General features: G+C 35.1%; 1 protein-coding gene across 1 annotated transcript in view; it reads left to right on the plus strand.

Annotated features, from left to right (window-relative positions):
- Positions 1-1,029: 1,029 nt before the first annotated feature.
- LOC128997913 (disintegrin and metalloproteinase domain-containing protein 10) overlaps positions 1,030-23,170 on the plus strand; it is a 56,589-nt gene continuing 34,448 nt past the window's right edge. Inside the window, exon 1 of the mRNA XM_054423739.1 lies at positions 1,030-1,268. Coding sequence (XP_054279714.1) covers positions 1,208-1,268 — 61 coding nt within the window. The 5' untranslated portion in view covers positions 1,030-1,207. The remainder of the gene's footprint in view (positions 1,269-23,170) is intronic.

A 23,170-nucleotide genomic window follows, 5' to 3' on the forward strand; every position in this document is an offset into this window, starting at 1 on the left:
GTCTTGCGTGGATGCGTATAATAAATTTTTATGGCAGATCTTTATAGGAAACCCACTTCGAAATTAGTGTCTTAACAACAACTAATCTTTTTACATCCGCCAGTACTTTGTAAACTAGATAAAAAATCGTCATGTCAACTGCAAAAGTGATGCATTTTATAATGCATGGACAACGGCCGCTTTACCAACGAAGGTGGTAGTTTGTCGTGTACGCCCCGTGTTCGCTACCGTCAACCGGCAACCCACCACCTCGCAAATAGGCGACAACGTGCCACCACGTCAACCCACCACCACTCTTTAACGAGGTGGTGGGTTGTCGTGTTCCCTCAATGTTTGGTACCGTCAACCCGCCACCTCGCACGTAGACGTCAACCAGCCACCACGTCAACCCTCCACCACACTAAAGAGGTGGCTGGTTGACGTGTATGAACAACTCGCCACCCCACATTTATGACAATTAGCCACCACATCAACCCGCCACCTTAAACTTCTTCGTCTTTTTGGTGGTGGGTTGATGTGGTGGCTGGTTGACGTGGTGGTGCCTTGACGCGTTTCCCATACTATAATGGTGTACGTATAGCATTGATTAATATTTTCTTTTTCAAATAGTATGGTATAAGTCACTCCAAGCAATGGTACTAATAACACTCGCAGAAAATGAATAATTCTTGATCAGGAAACTTCACAAAGCCATCAAACTTCACTCCACAATCACTCAGCTTTCGTTTCTATGTTTAAATAAATATAGAAGATGCTGGTGGTGGCAGATTGTCGTGGTGACATCTTGTTGGAGTGGCAGTTGCACCTTCATGGCAGCGAGGACATCAACACGCGCCACCTCAGATTAATGTGTGGGTGTATGGTGGAGCGTTGTTTGATTTAATGGCTTTTTATGTTTAATATACTGTATACACTTTATATAGTAATCTGAGAGCGTTTTCATGTTATACTCTATGTAAATAGCCACATTTCAGCGACGAAGATCAGGGAGGCTGCGCTGTTGACGGTCTGTAGACGAAGTCAATGGCATCAACTGCTACTGCTACAAGAACCAATCACATTCATTTAGAATTACTCAGGCCATGATTGAACAAAGGTTTATTTTTTACGCTGGAGATTTCCAGCTGTATTTTGTTTATAGTTAGTTTAGTTTTATAAATTAGGAATTAATTAAAGTGATGCGCGTGTTATAGTTTTGTGTCGGAAAATGTTTGGTGCTTTTGGGAATATAGCTTTCTTTATCCTGCTTGTACCATACATCGAAAGTGGTAAGTCAATTGTTTTCATTGTATACAACCTTGTCCTAGGCTATTCTTTTGTTCAAATTGCACTTATTTAGCTAGTTTTACTCACCTTTTTTGACTTAGTACTGTTATATTTTTGTCAATTAAGGTGATATATGTCGTATTTTACATTAATGAACCCCCTTTTCTTTCAGAAATTAGATGGAAATGATCCTTTGTGTTGTATGAGTCATATGTTAAGTTCGGTTAAATCAATAGGCTACCAAAGACCTATTCTAACTCACTGGAAGGAAAAATGTAAATGAATTGATGCTAAATATTTTGTTTTTTATTTAAATTTAACCATAAAACACACTTTGTGTTTGGGTAATCTCTGTAGTTAAGACCTATAGCTGCTTCCACAGTAGGTCTAGGGCTAGGTCTAAGTTTATCAAACAGTTACCTGACAATAAGTTAAGCTTACGTTGTCAGACATAAAAAAATATTTCTAGAGAAAATGGTTTATCAAAGTCCTTTTAAAATTCAACTTTTGTTTGTTTAGATGACCTTAATTTGATTGGCCTACTTTTGACTTAACTTAAGTTTAGCACAGTTGTGTGTTTATTTAGGTTATCTTAACCTTTTCCCTTTGTTGATATTCTTCTGAAGTTTATAGGCTTACAATGGTCTTAGCTTTGATTTAGTTAAACTTACATCATATTAGTTTTTAACAAGAGTTTCACTGTAGGCCTACGTTTAGTTAGGCCTAATAGGCTAAGTTATATCAAGAAAATTTAACAAAGTCTCTGTTCTATGAGCACACTGTACATGAGGCAGCACCATTACATAGTTTTGGCAGGATAAAATTGAAGGTTTTTTTACAAACAATAATACGACTTATTATTTATGTTTTAGTCCATCGTCGTAGACCTAGCTGTCTCCAAAATATGTGTCTAAGGTCTTATCAATAACCTGACGATAGCTTTAGTCTTCAACTTAGACCTTTTACAAAGCCTTAATAGGAAAAACTGTTATTGGCTAGATGTTTTTTGTACACTTTGAGAGCCTAATGATGGATTGGACTCCCATAAACATTACTGAGCCCTTTTTATTTGCCTGTCGATAATAGCTCACGTCTTAGTAGGCCTAGCAAATGATCAAACAAAGCACAGTTGTACATTCATTTGATTCACTACTATTCCACTGACTGTTGAATCGGATTGGACACTGTGGTTGTCGGCAAGCCTCCTGTCACAACAAAAATAAAATTTCAGTTTTGTACCGACATTAGCCATTGACTGGAACATCACATTGTCGTGTGTATCAGATATTAAAGTATTGGTTTATTGAAAGTAGGAATGAACTGTCTGGCTATTTAACCCTAAATAACTTTAACCCTATTTACAAAAACCCTATGGGTGACTTTGATTTTAAAATACGAGAGATGGATATTTTAAGGGCAATTAAATCATAGACGAAACAACAATATTTTTTATACCGCCTTCCAGATTAACTTGCTTCCCACTTATTTAATTATCAACAAGAGTCTTTGTTACCTTTCACTGACCAAGTACCGGTAATCCTGGAGTTGTGTAATAGCGACCAGTTTCAACCCCTATGGAGTCATTTTCTAATGACAAAACATCAAATTCTTCACTCATATTAAGTTGTCATAAGTCTTGAAAAACATTTATCGCACACATACACAAACAACAAAAACAAGACACGATAAAATTCATGGCCATTACAACTCATTAAAGCATGGTGATGGGTACAGGAAAAGTCTAGACTGAAAATGACTCCATTGGAGTAACATCACGTTTAAGGGTTTTGGGGAAGGAAAGAGTCAAATTAGGTCAAGTCAATTCCTACCCGACAACCTAATTGTCTTACTAAAATACAATCACCCGGAGGGATACTTTGTGGACTCATAGGTCAATCTCATCATACTAATAGGAAGCGAGCTGGTCTAGTTGTGGTTTGCAGGTCTTATGACCCGAGATCAACTATTGCCAATTACTCATGGATCTTGGTGAATACACTATGGAGTGATTCACTCCATTCTCCCCCCCCCCCCCCCCCCGCAACTCATATTTGGCTGTGGCTCCACTGGTCGTAGATTATCGGAGCTAGTAAGTTGAAGAAATGGGAAGGTAGCTATCAAACGTAGGTGTTTCCACTCTACACAGTCTGCGCACAGCAACCTACATCTTACGGTGCACCGCAGAATGTAGCATCACACAGTATTGGAATCCGTCCTATGTTCGTATTACATTTTGCAGCCAGCAGGTAGCTCCACTAGCTGAAGAATGTAGTGCCACGTTAAGTCAATCAACAGACGAGTCAGTTAGACTTGTTTAGTGTCCTAAGTTGAGTTTTGTGGATTATTTTCTAAACGATGGAGCCTGAACTTGATTGTGAAGTTACCTATAGAGTAATTTGTTACATTGAGGCTTGTTATAGCGGGGTTTTACTTATTAGCATTAATTAGTTAATATTCAGAAGACTAAATTACCTTAATGTCACTGAAAGCTTTTCCTCTACACTAATTGGTTCTCTTGGTTTGATACCGGTATACTTCTTCTTCAAATGTGTTTGTACTGCTTTTAGTAAGTAACCAAAAGAGTTTTGAGACATACGATAATATTATGCAATATGTGGAATATCCCTTCAGACTATCTGCTACTTATTATTGGATGGATCCACCATTTTATGTGACCGGCGTGGTCTGTAAACTAAAAGTGCATTGAAAACAACAAACTACAAATATTAATTTGCAGTGCGATAATCTACGACCAATGGAGCTGTAGCCTTATGGACACAAAGTATCTAGGCCTAGCAGATTTAAAATCTAAAATGTTTGATTTCTGGCGGAACTCACAAAAACCAACTTAGACTTTCCCATCAAGTTCCAACCGAGTGTCTATTTGTTGTGTTAGATTGGCTTCTGCCACATAGGCCTCAGACCAAGACGGGAATCAAACCCACGTCTTTCTTGCCAAGTGGTCAACGCATTGAACCTCTCGGCCCCTGATCGATTTGGAAGGGTTAAAGACATGAAGTTAACACAGAATGGGTAGCATCGCACTACATTAGGCCTACCCATTTTTTCTGCCGTGATTCAAAACGAGCTTAAGTAAGTCTAATAAGTATTTAAGTAGTTTGGTGGGTCGGTGGCTCAGTTGGTAGCGTCACAGACTTCTGGCTTAAGGTAGCGTTGTCATGGGTTCGGATCCTGGTTACTGCCGCAAACATTTTATCAATACAGTTCATCTTCGTAATGTACTGGCTCACCCTTTGCTTTGCTGGATACCTGCTACGCACAGATCTGTAGTATATGTGGATGGGCAAATGCATGGTTAAAAGAGGCCGTCGATCTCAAAAAAAAATTGTCTAGTAAAATGTAATTACAATTCGCTGTATAAGTTAGAGAAAGGCAGTTAAGCGTTTGAGTTCTAATCCTCGTCCCAAGTCTTGCTTACTTTCTACATCATTGCAAACATTGTAAATGTTTGGACAACGTCTCAATAATTGTGATGTCCAGAATAGGCTAGTTTTGGAACTCCACTTTATTTTAAGTTCAAATGTGAAAAGTGACATTGGTGAAAGAAGACAATTATAAAGATAAATTTATAAAAATAGTAGACCCTAAGCATTGTAGCTTTTACTGTTTCAGTTTCAACCCATTAATTTGCATAAACCAAGCATAGATTGTATTGCCTACTCTGATGTTCCCTACGCTTGGTTCCAAGAATGATTAGTTACTCATGGCTGCCCGATGTAATGGAGTTTTAATTATTGAATCTCACTCTCTGTATCCTTGCTACGATAATTGGGTCAGTGTTTCTACTCTGCGTTTATAGTTGGCATAAAGGCCTCTTCAGTGACATTGGCAAAGCATAATAACATAATATTTATGAAATAAAATCAACACAGTAGGCCCTACCTAATTGAGTTGATATGATCAAATGAATTTGAAAATTTGTTTTTCTTTATATGAATTTGTTATTTTCAAGGAATACCGAACATTTTTAGATTTTAGCTGATGTTGCTTTGAAAAAGTAGATAAGGGGATGTAAATTTACCCCAGTCCTTGTGGAATAGCTTAAAAATACTGATTAAAGGAGGCTAATAAAATTGTCGCTTTTGAAGTTCTAATGATATGAGATGTTTAGTGTTTTGTCTACGTTTTTGTACACTCACATATCGCGTTTTTCAATTTACAATGTAGAACAACGGCATTAATTTCCATAAGGAATCTTTTTGATTGCTTCATTTAACTGTAGTTTACACTTTAGCAGACATTCTTAAAGAATATTGTTAAATCGTCCCTGTGTTAAAGAGTGTAACTGTAGGGCTTTATTCAGACAACAAGTGAGATAAAATATTTATCTGTAAGATATTTAACAAATCTCTGATAATTGTTTTTAAAAACCACTTACATTTCTGTTCTTTATATTTTTGAGCTGTCCACTTTAATTTGATTAAACATTTTGTTCCTAAGGCACATAGGCAAGTAAAATGGAAGGAAAATCAAGGAAAATCAAGGAAAATGGTTTGGGATTTAAAATTTTTTAATAAATTAATTATCCGATCAAACAAACTATCAGAAACTCACTTCAGGTTAAACCTTAAAAAACTAGACCATTCTTCTCTATGAAATCATTTAACTATCATAAAGTTTGCTTGTTTAGTTGTTTAGCTACATACCTCCAAATTCAACCTAACCAATACTATTTTTGGCATTATTGAATGTATAGCATTATTGTACGCCTAAATGCTAAGCTATTTCTACTACACGTTAAGTTACCAGTTTTTACCTATTTTAACCCTACATGTTAAAAAAAAAAAAAAAAAAAAAATGGTTTCCGGTATATTCTTTGATGGTCAGTTCAGTATAGAATAAAGATATAATAAATATTTACTCTCCCACGATAGATCAGCCAAATATGTAGGAAGTTTATACAAATCTTAAGTTAAAGAAGTGTTTGTGATTGTTCTGGCTTGACATAACCTCTTGGCCAAGCTTGCACAATACATAAACTTTGCAACTAAACAACATAACTTTAAACTTGCACAATCTCTTGTGGCCTTGGTTGCTTTTTACTAGCACATTTACACATTTTGCCCTGGCTTTAGATGTTACAACCAATTAAACTTACGAAGTTTTTATATGTTTTTCACACAGCACTTCATGCTAAAAAACTAAGTATAAACAATCTGGTTCCCAGGTTAGGTGACAGCCATTCCTATTTTACAAGATATAGAAATCAAATTGCCATTGATTTCCACAGGCTAGAGTTTTATAATAAAAAAACATTAAATGCGGGTGCTAAGTTTTTACTACGGCTACCTGTGGAATTGAGAAACGTTAAAGATGTAAAAAATTTTAAGAAAAAATTAAAACTGCATTTGACAAATAAAACATTATATAAATTTGATGAACTCTGACAACCATACTTTTTGTTGTTTATGATCGACTTTTGGTTTAAATAGGTACCTTATGGCTTATGGAGGAAATGTAATGAAATTGATTTGTTAGCTGTAATTTAGCATAATGACGCCATTCGATGTATACCACTGTATATTATATGAATAAAGACATTTTCAATTCAATTCAATTCAAAAGAAGTATGGGTTGATTATAGATTTTTTTTAATTCTTGTAGTTCTATTCCTTTCCAGTTTACTGTCTACAGTTATTTAAAACGATTACATGATGTTTAAGAGATTTTGCGTACAGTTTCCATTAAGTTATAATAAGTAATAAACACAGAAGATTTAGCAAAACTTTTTTGCAATAATAGGCCTACATAAACTCGCCTTAAAAAATTGTCTTTAAACAAAGATTATATTACATTTTGAGGAAAGTCATAGACTTATAAAATGATATTAGGGACATAGAAATTATAAACAATTTCCTACCAAACAATGAGGACCCCCTATAACCCTATAGTGTCCTATTTTACCTACGCTAACATTTTCATCACTTTGTTTTATTATTGATTTTCAAACACATTCACGTTCAACATATCTGATCATAACTAACAGGTATTTCAGCGAGGAATAAAATAAACACAAACACGCTATTCAAACACTAGACTAGATACTGTACAGTGTTGTTTGATATGTTCGTCTCAGTTGATACCTGAGGGTAGGATTTGTCAAAGGAATTCCTGGAAATTCCAACATGCTTGGTGTTACTCCACATCGAACAAAGAATTATATTAAATTTTTGCCCTTTAACGTTATATGTTTTTTAACATCTTTGATAATGTTTAATCTTGGCCTTTTTATAGCTAAAAAAATAGATTAAATATGTAATAGTATTGAATATTAATACTTTTACATATCTTGAGTAAGTTTTTACGCATCATAAGAAGTTTTAAGCTAGTCATATTTATTATTTCAGTGTTTTCTACGACAATGTAATTTTATTTTGAAAGGGAATGGCCCTAACCATGGTCTCGTTCCGACCTTTTTGTTAGATAGCATCATTAATTCATAGCCCAATGACAAATGGCATCTGGGTCTGGTAACGATATTTTGGATTCGAACCAGTGACCTTCATATTTGAAGGAGAGCACTATAACTACTTGCCTACCTAGTCTTCATAAAACCTGAGAGAGTACAGTATTAGTAAAATCCTCAGTAGGACGCAAAAGTACCGTATAATTTATGTAGAGTTTATACTTTTGTAATCTATTGAAGCCAATTGCATTTATTTGAAAAACTGTTAATAAATATACGTCTATTACAGACGTGATATTGATTGGAGTTTATAGTATTTCTTTTGGCACTGTATAAGTTGCACATTTGACTAATACCTCACTTTTGAAATACCATTCAGTCACTCAGTTGCTAATCAATAAATCTCAATAAAGTCAAGAAGTATGAGCTTTAAACTTGGCGAGGTGTTCTGCTGTAGGTGTAAATTAGATCGATTAGTTATGTAAAAACTTTAATTTGTTAAAAAACAAGAGGAAAAGCGCCATTACTCTTTTCTTTGCAAATAGAAAAATGAATGAAATGAAACGATTTTATTTTACAAATTAGGGCCACATGGGCATTTCTTACTTAACCTGACCACTTTACACTTAATCTTTCCAAATAGTTTCACTTAAAGGAACTCAACCCGAACTTATAAAATTCAATATAAACACAACCCATATAATATTTATTAACATACCGTATATAATCATTTATTAAACATGTACCAATATACTAAATCTCTTATGGAGGTGGTTCTATTGACCTAAATATGGTTCCTATCGATTCACTGTGTATACAAACCTTGAAAACAACTTCCTAAATTACTTCAAATCAGAATCATGAATTATATCAAAATTCCTCCTCCCCACCCCCTAAAAACCATGTTCCCCCATCGGGACTCTTAGGGACTCATCGGATCTTGACTTCTATTGATAAAACGGAGTTAAAACCGAAGTTTCATCTCTGAACTAATTTTTTCATTTTTATTTAGTATTTTTCCTGTAGGCCTACTAATAATAAACATTTGGCAAAAAAAATTAAAAAAAATATATAATCAAAATAATCATATCTTAGCTATGCAGTGGGTATTCAAGAAATTAATTTATGCAGACGAACAAGGCTTGTAAAAAATAGTTTTTCATCAGAAGTCACAGCTAAGCAAGGCCAGTTTGCTAGTATTTATTGTTTTGCCAAATTGTTTTAATTATTTAAGAATAATAACAAAACCTTGACCACTTTGTTGCTGTGACAAATTATTACTTGTTCATGTCGAGAAATACAATTGTGACTCACTCGCATCTCAAATTACTCTCAGGAAACTCAGAGTTATCTCAGAAAGTTTGTTGTAACTGAGTAATTTAATTCACTTGACTTCATGGTCAAAGATAACCATGACTCATCCAAGGTAATACCATAGATAAAAGACTGGGTCACTCTTACTATGTGTACTGTCAACTTTTTAATACGTTCGCTCCAATAATTTTTTTACTGATTTATTACATTTTTTAATACTACGACGTGTTGTGTACCACCAGTGGTCACTCGGTGATCCCCTAAACTCTTGACTTGCGCCACCGGTGGACATTGTAACTATGGTTATTGTATGCAACAAAACTGCATTTTGGAGTCTTTGTGAGTCTTATTATGTATTCGTGTTTGTAGAAGCCAATTGAAACGTGTCCACGGGAGGCACATGAACCAGGTTACAATAATGATTAAATACCAGGTTACAAAATGTGTGTTTATTATTTATTAAAAAAACACATTATTGGTATATCAAAAATTCTACTAAAAAGTCATTTTTACTGCTCAGAGTCTGTTTTTTAGTTCATGGAATGTTGTTTTTAACATGATGGTAGGTCGACAGGTACCACGGGTGGTACATTGTTTAATTAGCATAATTATTATTTTATTTTGTTACTGAAACTGTACAAGTAGTGTGCATTTCATAAATAATAATGTATACCATTCCTAAACACACTGGTTTTTTTTTAAGACTGTGGTAATTTGTACACAAATTTAATTTTGACTGAAATTTCTTTCGTGCGCCACCGGTGGCTATGTTGGAGCGAACGTGTTAAGCTATGGTAATATCTAAGCTTGAAAGACTAAATAGTTTTAGAATCATTTACAATAGGTACAGTAAATAGTAAATCAGTGTTGAACTGATATTGTGTAGATAGCATTCTACATTTGTAGGTCAAGGTCATTTCACATAGTTTAGTCAGCTGGTACTGGAAACCGACCCAGCTGTTGTGAAATTGTTGTTTCATAAGAGAGTTAAGTGTCATTTTCATTTCCTATGTCATATTACCCAGTTCAAAATAGCATATCTATTGAGTGTATAACGACTCTTTAGCTAACTAAATGTGTGAATTAATTGGTTAAAATAGTAAAATAAAATGGCTGTCTGTAAATTGAGTTTGTAACCAAGCAAACTAGTTTAAATTTGAGTCTATTGTTGGTTCCCATCCCTTTGAACAATTAGTCTGGCCACTGCCAAAAATGTGTGTAAGAAAATTGAAACTTCCAAGTAATGTCAAATAGATTTTTGTGGTATTTATCAACCGCTATTGGAGTTCATCGCCAGTTAATGAAGTAATAAAATAAAAGTATGTATTTGATCTTTTGATTGTAGTAAATGTTAAGAGCAATGGAGGGAGGCACGAGGGTTTAAATGGAGCTGACTGTTGTCCCATTGGCCCAAAATTAAAGAAATTTCACATGCGGATTGTGTAACTGAATGGGGAAGATTATTAAACTTAAATAATCTTTATAAGACTATCAAGGACATGGTCAGCCCTTTATGATTTATAAATTGGTATAAATACCCACACTCATCCTACCTAGAACGTTGGAATAGGACTTTACTCTCTCCCTCTATACCATTGTATATGTAGAAAGTATTGTTTTCGTCAAAATTTTCGAGTATGAGTGGACATATCCGTTTTGGCCAACCTGGACCCAAAAAAGTGGTTTTCGAAATGATTTCTGTGTGTGTGGATGTGTACAGAGCTATAGACCTCGCCTGTGTTCAGATTTTGATGAAATTTGGTATGTAGGTACTTATCTATGGTATCCACAGGTGCTATTTTCATTTTTTTAATTATGATTTTTAATAGCCATTTTTCCATATAACATATCGGAAAAATCGAATTTTCTCAAAAATGACCCAAACGATTTTCATAAAGATGTAGTATGTTATGGCCCTTATAATTATAAACAAAATAGTGCAACCCTCTATTGCTGTAAAAATTACGTTTAAAAAATTATTGTTATTTTTGTGATTTTCCTTATAAAATTTAATAAGTAAAATCACAGAAATTGCAATAAATTAAGCTTGTCAACAAGCTTTGTCATTTTAAAGGTTGTTGACAAGGGAGAAAGTATGTGTCAGATTTATTTAAATATTTATCTGAACAAATAAATTTAAGTGCGATACAGTTTATAGGATCCTAATCGATGCCAGTTGTGTGATATGACAGAACAGCTGTTTATTAATCACATTGGTTTTTAAAAAGTAAAAGTTTTATTTGGTTTAAAATTTGTTGTATTTGTTGCACTAAGGAATTAAGTAAATATTGCTCATATTCATCCTATGACGACTACGGTCACAGATTGTGCAGACCACTCATCAGATTATCTGAATCTGTTTTTGTTGACAAAACAACTGACATCCGAGACTGTATGACCTCATCCTACAGACAACTTTTCTCTGGTCTTGTTATTTTAAGATGTGATTAACTCTATTAACAATGCCGAGTTTGTTATTATTGTTTAGAATGTTGTAAGGAGGGGGGGGACCGAGATGTGCAACCTTATTGGGGGTGTACTATCTGAAAAGAAAAATGTTTTTAATTGCAAGTAAAACACTAGCTCAATTACTTATTTTTGTAAAATTTTGTCTATAGGGTGCAGAAGTATATCAGGTTATAATTTGTTTGGTAATTATTAAATAACTTGATTAATTTCCACAAGTCCTCTCTTGTCAAAAGAGTAAACGAGGTTTACATTACTCCAGGTTTATTTTTTCACTATTTGTGAGATAAATCCCTAGCCTCATTTCCTTCTACTATTTATTATTATTATTATAGCCTTCTACTAGCTGTTACCCACGAGCTTCTCCTCGTTTGCCTTCCTAATTATTAATAAAACTATTAATTGGTTAAGTTAAGCTGAAATAAACAAAACAGAATACAGTAATACAAACAAATAGACATACCTGATTTTAATAGGGTAATTAATTAGTACAGCTGAGGTATTTTTAACATTAGGTATATGGAAAGTTCCCTTTAGAAATGTATTACGACCTTAAAGGGCAATTTATGAAATAATGGATAGTTTTGCGCAAGGTTTCCTCGTCATGACGAACATTTTAAGTTTATGGTTTATGGGGGTGTGACTTGTAGTTTTCTCAAAATTTAATGTGTACTTTGGGATTTATATATGGATTTAATTGTGGTACACAATCCCTTTATATGGTATTTCTAAATAGGGCACTGAAGAAATTTAAATATTTATAAGGCAAAGTTTATCTATTCGTGTCTTCGTGACTGAACACGGAACACCGCTAGTGACGAAGTGAAGTTCTGATGAGTCATCGGCAATTCCCTTGCACCGCTACACCCTTCCCCCACCCTGAGTTCTCGACCTTCAGATGCATACTACTGCTAGTAGTGCTAGGCTGGAAAGGATAAGTACAGGACATTTAACGACCCTTGTGTAATCTAACGGAAGTGGTAAGACGAGGCGGGATACATCACGAACCGAACTCTCTTGTTCCTCATGGATCCTTGATGAACATTTCCATTTACTCAAAATTATCTTATCTTTCACTTCTTGTTAATTTCTGATGCCGATCTTGTGTACTACTTTGCTCGGTTACATCGTCCTTCTTCTCTGGTTGCAATAATTGTTTCTTGTTTAATCTAATACTTTTGATAACTACGACATTTACAACAATAATTGCAATAAATAATGAACAGATTTAGGCTTACAGTATTGATAATGGCATCAGCAAACTAACACATTCTTCCTCCCGTTAGCTTACCAAAACCCCTTGCTAATGGGTAAATGGCGAGAGCAACTACGATACACTATATGTAAAATCACATAAACTGCAATAACTTTTGAACCGTAATCTATACAAATTTCGGGAACGACAATTTGTAAAGAAGTGGGAGTTGCACCATTTTGTTGAGAGTTTAGACGATTATATTATACTATATTTTAATCAAAATCGTTCGAGCGGGGCGGGGCTTGTGTAAATCGGATTCTTCAGTTAGTTGATCGGTTTACGAAAATATTGCGATTAAAAATCCAAATTTCAAATATTTTAAAACTCCTAGAGAAGAAATCTCTTTAAACCCCTCTTTGGGTTGATGGGGTCAAAAACTGATATTTCCACTTAAACTCTAAAATTATAACGAAAATAATATTTTCAACATATAGGGGTAGAAAGTAAAAATAATAATTTTCAAATACCCTCTCATATACAGTTTTACGTAAAATGGTGTTTACTAAATATTCCTACGATTTTAGTTTATTACATTAAAACAGCATACGGCAATTACATACATTGTAGTGTTGTCACCCAAATGGCCAAGTACCGTGGTTATCGTAAAAATATTACATTAATAAAATTAAATGCAGTTATTTAGAAATATCAATTTTTGTGATCACAGTCTTACAAAAAAAAATTACTATACAAGAAAAATAGCTCATTCCCTATATGGGAAATTCGCTAAAACACGAACTTACTGGCCGTAATCAATAATCACAGACTCCTAATGCCAAGAACTGAGGTATTTAGATAACAGATGCTTTATGAATTAAGTATAATTTGATGGTGGACTTTTATAATGACAGTTGAAGTTGTTTAGTGGATTTCTGACGCGGTCATCTATACCCAGAAGTATCCGTCACCCCTGTCAGTATCCTTTCCAATCTGAACTTGAAGTTACAGATTTTATCTGACACATAAATATACAGGGCGTCCCACAAGTTAAGTGCCAAAATCCAAGAGTTAAGTAGCAAACAAGTTCTTTGAATCGTTTAAAATGACTGGGACTGTGGCGTCGTCCTGTAATCCAGCTACTAGGTCACGAATTGTGGATATTTATAGGCATTATCTGTGGATGCGATACTCCCTGGTGTGGATTAACGTCCGCACTAGTGAGTACTATCCTGATAATTAGACCAATTCGTAAATTACAAGGCAAAAATTGGCTGTATGGGCTATTAATTAACAGTCCTGTCTAAGGAACATGTCGGCCTTAGTCACTAACAAGACTACAAGATCGCGATACTCATCCTACACTTCAATCCTACTTTTGTATGGTCGCCATTTTAGATAAAAATATTAAAAGTATAACATTAATTTTTATTTAAATACTTGACACATTTCTTTATTATTCGGGGTGCTCTACTGTTTAAAAATATTACGATTTTCATGCATTTATGTAGGTAGGTTAAAAATGTGTTTGTAAATACTGAACCGTGCCTACGAACGATTTCCAAGCGCAAGGGTCGAGAACTATCTCGGACGGTGAACCGGACATATCCGGACTATTCCGGTTACTACCTCCGCATGGACGTTGCGCGTATGCGGTCATAGGGACATGCTAGTAGTGAATCAAGATTGTGGCAATTTTGGACATTCCACAATTGAGCCATGATTTACGTGGATGGCGGTAGCCCGAAGGCCACACACGGCACAATCATACAGAACCATACATTGCATTCTACATATACTCTGTACGATGGAACCTGTCTCATGACGATCTACCTGGGGAGAAGGGCAGAGAGACAGGTTCCACAATACAGACTATAGCTGATTACCGACAAACTGAACCCATTATCAAAGTTTTTGTCATTTTCGCTGTATTTTCTATTATAAAAACGATGGCACATAGCTAAATGGGTTCCAAACAGCAAAATTTAGGTATGTCCGCAAAAAATTACTCGTCATTGACAAGATTTGAACACGAGGTTTCAATACGAAAGTTCTGCGCTCAATGTCTTCTCAGTAGAATATGACCTTTTGAATTCATTTAATTGGAAATGTATCGGTTGATAATGTCTAATTCATCCTAAACGATTTTGAACTATGATAGCGATACAGGAAGAACTAATTAATAGCGATGGAGAGCTTCGGGCTATCACACAGTCCCCTCGTACCTGCCTTCTACATTGTTACCATATCACCGGGTTTTAGGAAGATTTTACCAGGAGTGTTATAAAAGCATAAAAAATCTTCCACTTCACGTTTAAATAATAAAGATCAATCATTCAAGCTATAAAATCTACTTCTAATTTAATCTTATTTCTACTGTAATTCTACTTTATGGTACCCCTAAATTGTCGTACCCAACTACGAAAATGTAGACCTGTAGTCTGTATGACGGAACTTGTCTCCTGCCCCACCGTCTACCTGAGAAACGGACAGTGTTTAAAAGCCCAGGCCATGCCTCAGGTAGACGTAGATTCGGAGCCAGGTTCCATCATACAGACCATATGATGTTGGTATAATTTAAGGACCGTTAATTTGTACATAAGTACTGACAATCGCGGGAACTGAACCGTGAACGGAGGGAACAAACATTTGTTTTACTGCTTGCCTTGTTTAAATGCTGACTGTATAAACATAACCTGCTTACCAATCGCACGCTGTTTTCAGCTGTTATGCTACTCGGTTGACTGGCTGGTGTTTTTATTATCTTTGCCAAATTGTTGGGTTAGGATAACACCCCAAAAATTGTTTATTGCAAGAAAAATTCTTTATTAGCTTTGTATTAATAAATAGAACAAATCCAAAACAAAATAACATGTAGAGTATAGTTTTAATGTACGCATTCGAAATTCAGATGTTTCAAGAAAAAAAATCAATACTTAAGCTAAAGGGATTCTGATTAATTTTTAGTTTAACTTGTTCAGATGGAACAAAAAACGTTTGAAGTTCATATTTTTGTGTAAAAAATAAAGTAGGATTTTATTAACAGGACTTTAGAAGTTATTGTTTGCATACTCGGTGTCAAAAAATATTTTTTGTTGGAATGCGCCCTCAGATCTGTATTCCTGGGAGTCACTAAGAAACTCATGCAAATCTTATCTTCTCCCTTGTTTCGATATAACCAACCGGTAAACATAATTTGCGAGTTATCGCGAGTTTTGTTTTATCGGGTTTCAATTATCGAAACGAGATTATCGAGTTGTAATATCATTATTCACTTTGGGTTTCACTCTGTAACTTTTGTTGGTTTCAGTAGAATGAAGTAGGGGAAGAAATTCAGTGATGGTTTGACAGATATTTTAAATCGGGTAGTGATTGATGATGAGTTCATTCGATTAAGTAATCATAAATCAGAAGCTCAATATTCTCAAGTTTGTATCAAGTGTCATTATAACGTTCTCAGATGCTCCTTTGTAGGGTTGCTACACCTCGGGTTTCTTAGATTGTTACCGGTTTTTTTCCTTATTTATGTTCCAGCGTCCCAAAAAAGAACCCTCGGATCAGATGGCACAAAAATCATAAAAAAATGGCATTTACGTCAATTAAAAACAAATTTAATTTGAAATATGAGTAACTAATGAATAAAAATGATAATTATTATATTGCTTTCGTTAAATTAACCAGTATGAATGTTGTAAAAGTATTGAGGGTAACATATTTTACGTATATGCTTAGAATATGCCAGAAAATGCCATCTTCAAAGGCTCGCGGACCCGTCTGCGTCCTCACCCTTTGAAAGGGTTGTGTCCCGGGTTCGCTCAATCAAAATATGGCTCCCCTTCGTAAGGTATTGGAATTTAAATTAGTTTGTTTACGTTGGTTCCGAAACCGATTAAATTGGCTCGTTTTGAGTTGAAATAGTATTTTATAAACTCGAGTTTCACATTCTGATTAGTGATAGTTGCAACTAGTGTCGTTTATAAAACTATGTAAAAAATGTATAATTTGTTATATCTACATTCTTGGTATAGCAAGGTTTTTTTCTGCAACACCCCTTTTTCAGCTGCTCTACTTAACCGATTTTTACGATTGAGGTGTCATTTTAAAGCTTATGAGCGAGCCGAGTGATGAATAGTAACCAGAACGATCATTTTTAGGGCTTCGCCCCCTCTAAAGTCTGATTTATTTCGCTTTCAAAGATTCAGTAATGCTGCCCAACATTCTTTGTAACAGTTAATAATTATTGTAATCTAACAGCTGATCTTTCTGGTTGAATTTTTAACCATAGTCGGTGTAAACAAAAGAGACAAACCCGTTTAAAAAAGTGATTGAAAAATTAAGGTTAATTGATAATTCACTCATTTTCTGAAAATTAGTTGTTTTGTTTAACAAATTACTGTCTTAAACTATCTTAATATTTGAAAAGAAAAAGCAGATGTGTATAATCAATGGTAAAAGGGTGTTGCATTATTCGTTTAGCCGTGGTAACAAATTTTGAACCCTTCTGGCTGAGGTTGGTTTTCCAGTGACGTGTGTATTTATTCATACATTTTTAGCTGTTCTGCCTAAGTGCGGCGTCTATACAGTTGGTTTTCCAGTGTTGTGTGTATTTATTCATACATTATCAGCTGTTCTTCCTAAGTGCCGTCGATACAGTTGGTTTTCCAGTGTCGTGTGTCTTTATTCATACATTATCAGCTGTTCTTCCTAAGTGCCGTCGATACAGTTGGTTTTCCAGTGTCGTGTGTCTTTATTCATACATTATCAGCTGTTCTTCCTAAGTGCCGTCGACACCGTTGGTTTTCCAGTGTTGTGTGTATTTATTCATACATTTTTAGCTGTTCTGCCTAAGTGCGGCGTCTATACAGTTGGTTTTCCAGTGTTGTGTGTATTTATTCATACATTATCAGCTGTTCTTCCTAAGTGCCGTCGACACCGTTGGTTTTCCAGTGTTGTGTGTATTTATTCATACATTTTTAGCTGTTCTGCCTAAGTGCGGCGTCTATACAGTTGGTTTTCCAGTGTCGTGTGTCTTTATTCATACATTATCAGCTGTTCTTCCTAAGTGCCGTCGACACCGTTGGTTTTCCAGTGTTGTGTGTATTTATTCATACATTATCAGCTGTTCTTCCTAAGTGCCGTCGATACAGTTGGTTTTCCAGTGTCGTGTGTCTTTATTCATACATTATCAGCTGTTCTTCCTAAGTGCCGTCGACACCGTTGGTTTTCCAGTGTTGTGTGTATTTATTCATACATTATCAGCTGTTCTTCCTAAGTGCCGTCGATACAGTTGGTTTTCCAGTGTCGTGTGTCTTTATTCATACATTATCAGCTGTTCTTCCTAAGTGCCGTCGACACCGTTGGTTTTCCAGTGTTGTGTGTATTTATTCATACATTATCAGCTGTTCTTCCTAAGTGCCGTCGATACCGTTGGTTTTCCAGTGTCGTGTGTCTTTATTCATACATTATCAGCTGTTCTTCCTAAGTGCCGTCGATACCGTTGGTTTTCCAGTGTCGTGTGTCTTTATTTATTATATTATCAGCTGTTCTGTCCGACACCGTTGGTTTACCAGTGTCGTGTGTCTTTATTCATACATTATCAGCTGTTCTTCTTAAGTGCGCCGCCTATACCGTTGGTTTACCAGTGTCGTGTGTATGTACTATTCATACATTATCAGCTGTTCTTCCTAAGTGCCATCGACACCGTTGGTTTTCCAGTGTCGTGTGTCTTTATTCATACATTATCAGCTGTTCTTCCTAAGTGCCGTCGATACCGTTGGTTTTCCAGTGTCGTGTGTCTTTATTTATTATATTTTCAGCTGTTCTGTCCGATACCGTTGGTTTTCCAGTGTCGTGTGCCCCGGAAACTGATCTATTGTTTGTAGCCTTCCTGTGAACAAGTGGTTCAGTGGCCCCGGCACAAGGCCTACATTGCTGTCAACTATATTGGTATTTCGGATGCTATTCTATAATTGATTTGAATAAATTAAGAATCGATGACTCTTGAATCGGCAGCAATTGTACTGACGGTTCGATGATTTTTGAGGTTGTCGTCAGTAATAGTTTTATTTAGTTTGGTGTATACATATACTATTTTTATAACCTATATTTTATAGCATATAGTCGTCACCAAGAGTTTTTAATGGTGGTCATTTGGATAATCTTAGCTTATAGAGTTTTCATTTGGATTGTCATCTGAGAGAGTTATTTTTTATCTCTAAATAATTGTCACTCCCAAAAGTTTCAAATGAGTCAGTCAATGTGAGTGTGAACTTTATTTGTTGTATCTGTAGACTAATCGTCGCATGGATTGTTGTTTTTCGTTCAAATACTAGTCGTTTGAAGTTTCTTCTCGTATGGGTTCCATTTCCTTTTCACCTTTAGAATTTTCGTCTTCAGATGTTAAAGTATAAACTATTGTCATTTGAATCGTCGTTTCTATGAGGTATCTCAATTGGACCATAGATAAAACATACTCACTTAGATTTCTCATCATTGTGGATCAGCTGAAGATTGTTAGTTCCGTCCGGTGCACTGTAGTGGTCGTGTTTTGTTTACAATTTGTTTCTCGTTATTTCAGTCATTTAACACCTTGTTTAACTAAATAAAATGATCTAATCATAAACAATAACTCGTCCTGTAGTTGCATAACCAAAACAGTAAAGGACAAATCATTATATTAACCCTAAAATAATAGAAACAAACTTTCGTCGTTACTAACGATAAGTGTCACCAGACATGAACCAGACACGATAAACTTTTGGTTTGATTTTGACTTATGTATCTAATATTTTATTATGTCAATATGTCATGTTATGTTATTAACGTCTTCGAGAGTTTAATATGATTGCCACTTCACTTCGTTGTATTTTTTTGTCATGTTCAAACTATTGTTTTTTTGGATTGTCGTTTTCATGAGCGTCAAATGGTAGTAATTAGGATCACCTCATTTCAAAGTATTTTTAATTGAAATTTTTGTATCAGAGTTCTAAATTGTGAATTTCGTCATTTAATTTTTAACAGCATACCAACAGTGAATTACTTTGATAGTCTTACAAAATAATTCAGTAAATCACAATTTCTGTTACCAAGTAATGTTAGCTAAACCCTGATTACGAAACGGACCAGTCTGGCGCGCACGCAATGTTGATCTCTTAACTTGTAAAGTTGTACAATATATTTGCGTTGTTACCAACGATCACATAAGTTGCTACGTTGCTATAAACAACATGACGTGAAATATCATTAACATTTATCCCCGAAGTACTGAAATATCCCTGAAATGTCATTAACATTTATCCCTAAAGTACTAAAACCCCGTGAGAGCTATAACAATCACACCATGCTACTCCCCTAGTCTTGACAGGGAGGTCCTATAAATACAAACAGGAAGGAGATTTTTGGATCTTTCTCCTTTCAACTCTCAAACATTTGTCTTTTTAAATCCCCTTTACATTTAGAATATAGTGTGATAAACGTTCTGGGTCCTCGCGAAACCTTTTAATACATGAATAACCACCATTAGTTCGTTCACAAAATTTAGGTGGTTTGAGGGGAAGTTCGCCCACCCCTTTTTTGTTTTATATGTTGCAGCTGAACACATGTTTGTTTATATTTACTCGTTGTCTCAGCTGTTAGGCTATTGTTTTAAGGGTAGGGTGAAGTGAAGGGGGTAGATTTATTTCCCTAAATCGCCTATATTTTTTGAAAGGAATAAGCCTATACAAATTACATGCCTTGTGGCTTAAATGTCTATACTGATGACTATAGACTGAAGATTATACAGGGTGTTCATTTGAAAACTTTCCATATCTGTTGTGTGCAAAGGTAAGGCTTTTAACACTTGTTTGTTCTCAATTCCCCCTAATTTGGACATGCCAAATCCAATAAAATTATTTTCAATTTTGAAAAATGCCCCAAAAGGGCCCAATTTGGGGGGTAGGGGTGCTTTTTGAGAAATTTTCAAATGTAAACATGGGTTGTGTGATACATCAATTTAAAGCTCTAATCACCCCGATCATTTTGGTGCAAAAAAAGTTTAATTATCTTTAACCGTATTTACAGGGTGGGTCAAAACGTTTTAAAAAAGGACTTTGAAGTTAAGTACCGTATTACCCTAACTACTGAACGGAACAGCGCCAAATTTCTTTCCAAGCTTATTCTTGAGCTACTCTTTAAGATAACTTGTAGTAAAGGCATTTTCCAAGTTATTATCTAATTTTTAAAAAATCTCAAATTTTAAGAATAAAAGAAAGCTGAAAACTAAAAATTCTTAAATAACAAGGTATAACAAATTTCATACCACGTGAAAGGTCCTTTTTTAACAAACATTTTACGTATTTAAGTTTTCTTTCTATCTCTTACCGTTTAAAAATTGCAGTGGAAAAACATAATTTTCTATGGTAAAATAACTAGTTTTCTAATAAAACACATTGTACTTTGTACAACGATGTAGTAGGATTCATAACAAATTGATCGACTACTTTTACGTGTGTCAGAATTCATCCTGTTCTTTTCTCATTGGTAACTGAGCCAGTTTCAGAAAACTTCCTAACTAAATCATTTACAGCCATATGACTCAAAGTTATACCTGGATATCTATTGTTAAACACTTTGCAGTTATCCTGGAACACTTTTGTTGTGACCAATAAGTAAAAATAAAGTCTATTTTTTTAAGTTTACACCATATTTGATTAGGTACTACAGGAAATGGTACTTTTGAAATTAGTACTACCATTGACTAGTCAATGGTACTACAGAAAGCGGCCCACGCTTGGGTTTTTCTCATCAGCTATAAAACTTGTTTTTCACAAAGTAAAACGTAATGACTTGTTTGCCTATCTGCCTAAAAATAATTATCAATTGTTTCCTTCAGTTATTGCACCACTTAATGTGTCTAGAGACGAATTTTGGCTGTTTTATTAGAAAACTAGTTACAATTTTACCATAGAAAATTATGTTTTTCTACTGCAATTTTTAAACGGTAAGAGATAGAAAGAAAACTTAAATACGTAAAATGTTTGTTAAAAAAGGACCTTTCACGTGGTATGGAATTTGTCATACCTTGCTATTTAAGAATTTTGAGTTTTCAGCTTTCTTTTATTCTTAAAATTTGAGATTTTTTTTAAATTAGAAAATAACATGGAAAATGCCCTTACTACAAGTTATCATAAAGAGTAGCTCAAGAATAAGCTTGGAAAGAAATTTGGCGCTGTTCCGTTCAGTAGTTAGGGTAATACGGTACTTAACTTCAAAGTCCTTTTTTAAAACGTTTTGACCCACCCTGTAAATACGGTTAAAGATAATTAAACTTTTTTTGCACCAAAATGATCGGGGTGATTAGAGCTTTAAATTGATGTATCACACAACCCATGTTTACATTTGAAAATTTCTCAAAAAGCACCCCTACCCCCCAAATTGGGCCCTTTTGGGGCATTTTTCAAAATTGAAAATAATTTTATTGGATTTGGCATGTCCAAATTAGGGGGAAATGAGAACAAACAAGTGTTAAAAGCCTTACCTTTGCACACAACAGATATGGAAAGTTTTCAAATGAACACCCTGTATACTGAAGACTGTAGACTATAAACCGAAGACTGTGGGCTATATACTGATTACTATAGACTGTAGACCAAAAACTGTAGACTGATGACTATAGACTGTAGACTATATACTGAAGACTATAGACTGTAGACCTTAAGACTATATACTGAGGACTGTAGACTGTAGACGGAGGACTATAGACTGAAGACTATAGACTGTAGACCTTAGACTATCGACTGAAGACTACACTGTAGACTATATACTAAAGACTATTCACTGTAGACTATATACTGAAGACTATAGACTGTAGGCCTTAGACTATAGACTGAGGACTATAGACTGTAGACTGAGGACTGTAGACTATATACTGATGACTTTTTACTGTAGACCTAAGACTATAGACTGTATACTGTAGACGGAGGACTATAGACTGAAGACTATAGTCTGTAGGCGTTCCGACCATGGCCCCGGAGGAGAGCACTTCCCGGCGTTCTGCTTGGTAGAAGTTCCATGTGGAAGTGCTACTGCTACGCATTGAGGGCAAGGCCGCGGGGAAAACTGATTTCTGCCGCTTTCGAGAGGGAAATATCTACGCTGTCTGAAATCCACTATAAGTACTGTATACAGTGTGTCCCGCAACTCTTTCGTCATGCTTTGTAACATTCCTTCCACTACAATATCAGAATTAGGTTCAGGTTCCGTTGAATGTGTGTCACTTACGGAATTGGGTCCCATACATAAATTGCTCACTTTCAATCCAGTGTATCACTAATAGGTTTAATAGGTATTGAGGATAGATTTCGCAACCGGGTTACAAAATTCGTGTTTAAGCGTTAATGAAATGCAATCCGAGTTAGTTAAAATGTACACATTCAACCAGCTTACGGTTCAGTACCGATTTTAATGTTCCATTTAGTGAATTCTATTTGAATTACTTTCAAACAGCCCAATATATACAACAT

The sequence above is a fragment of the Macrosteles quadrilineatus genome, unplaced genomic scaffold, assembly GCF_028750875.1.
Source record: "Macrosteles quadrilineatus isolate MER2022 unplaced genomic scaffold, UCM_ALF_1.0 Scaffold_7__1_contigs__length_78375512, whole genome shotgun sequence".
Taxonomy (NCBI): domain Eukaryota; kingdom Metazoa; phylum Arthropoda; class Insecta; order Hemiptera; family Cicadellidae; genus Macrosteles; species Macrosteles quadrilineatus.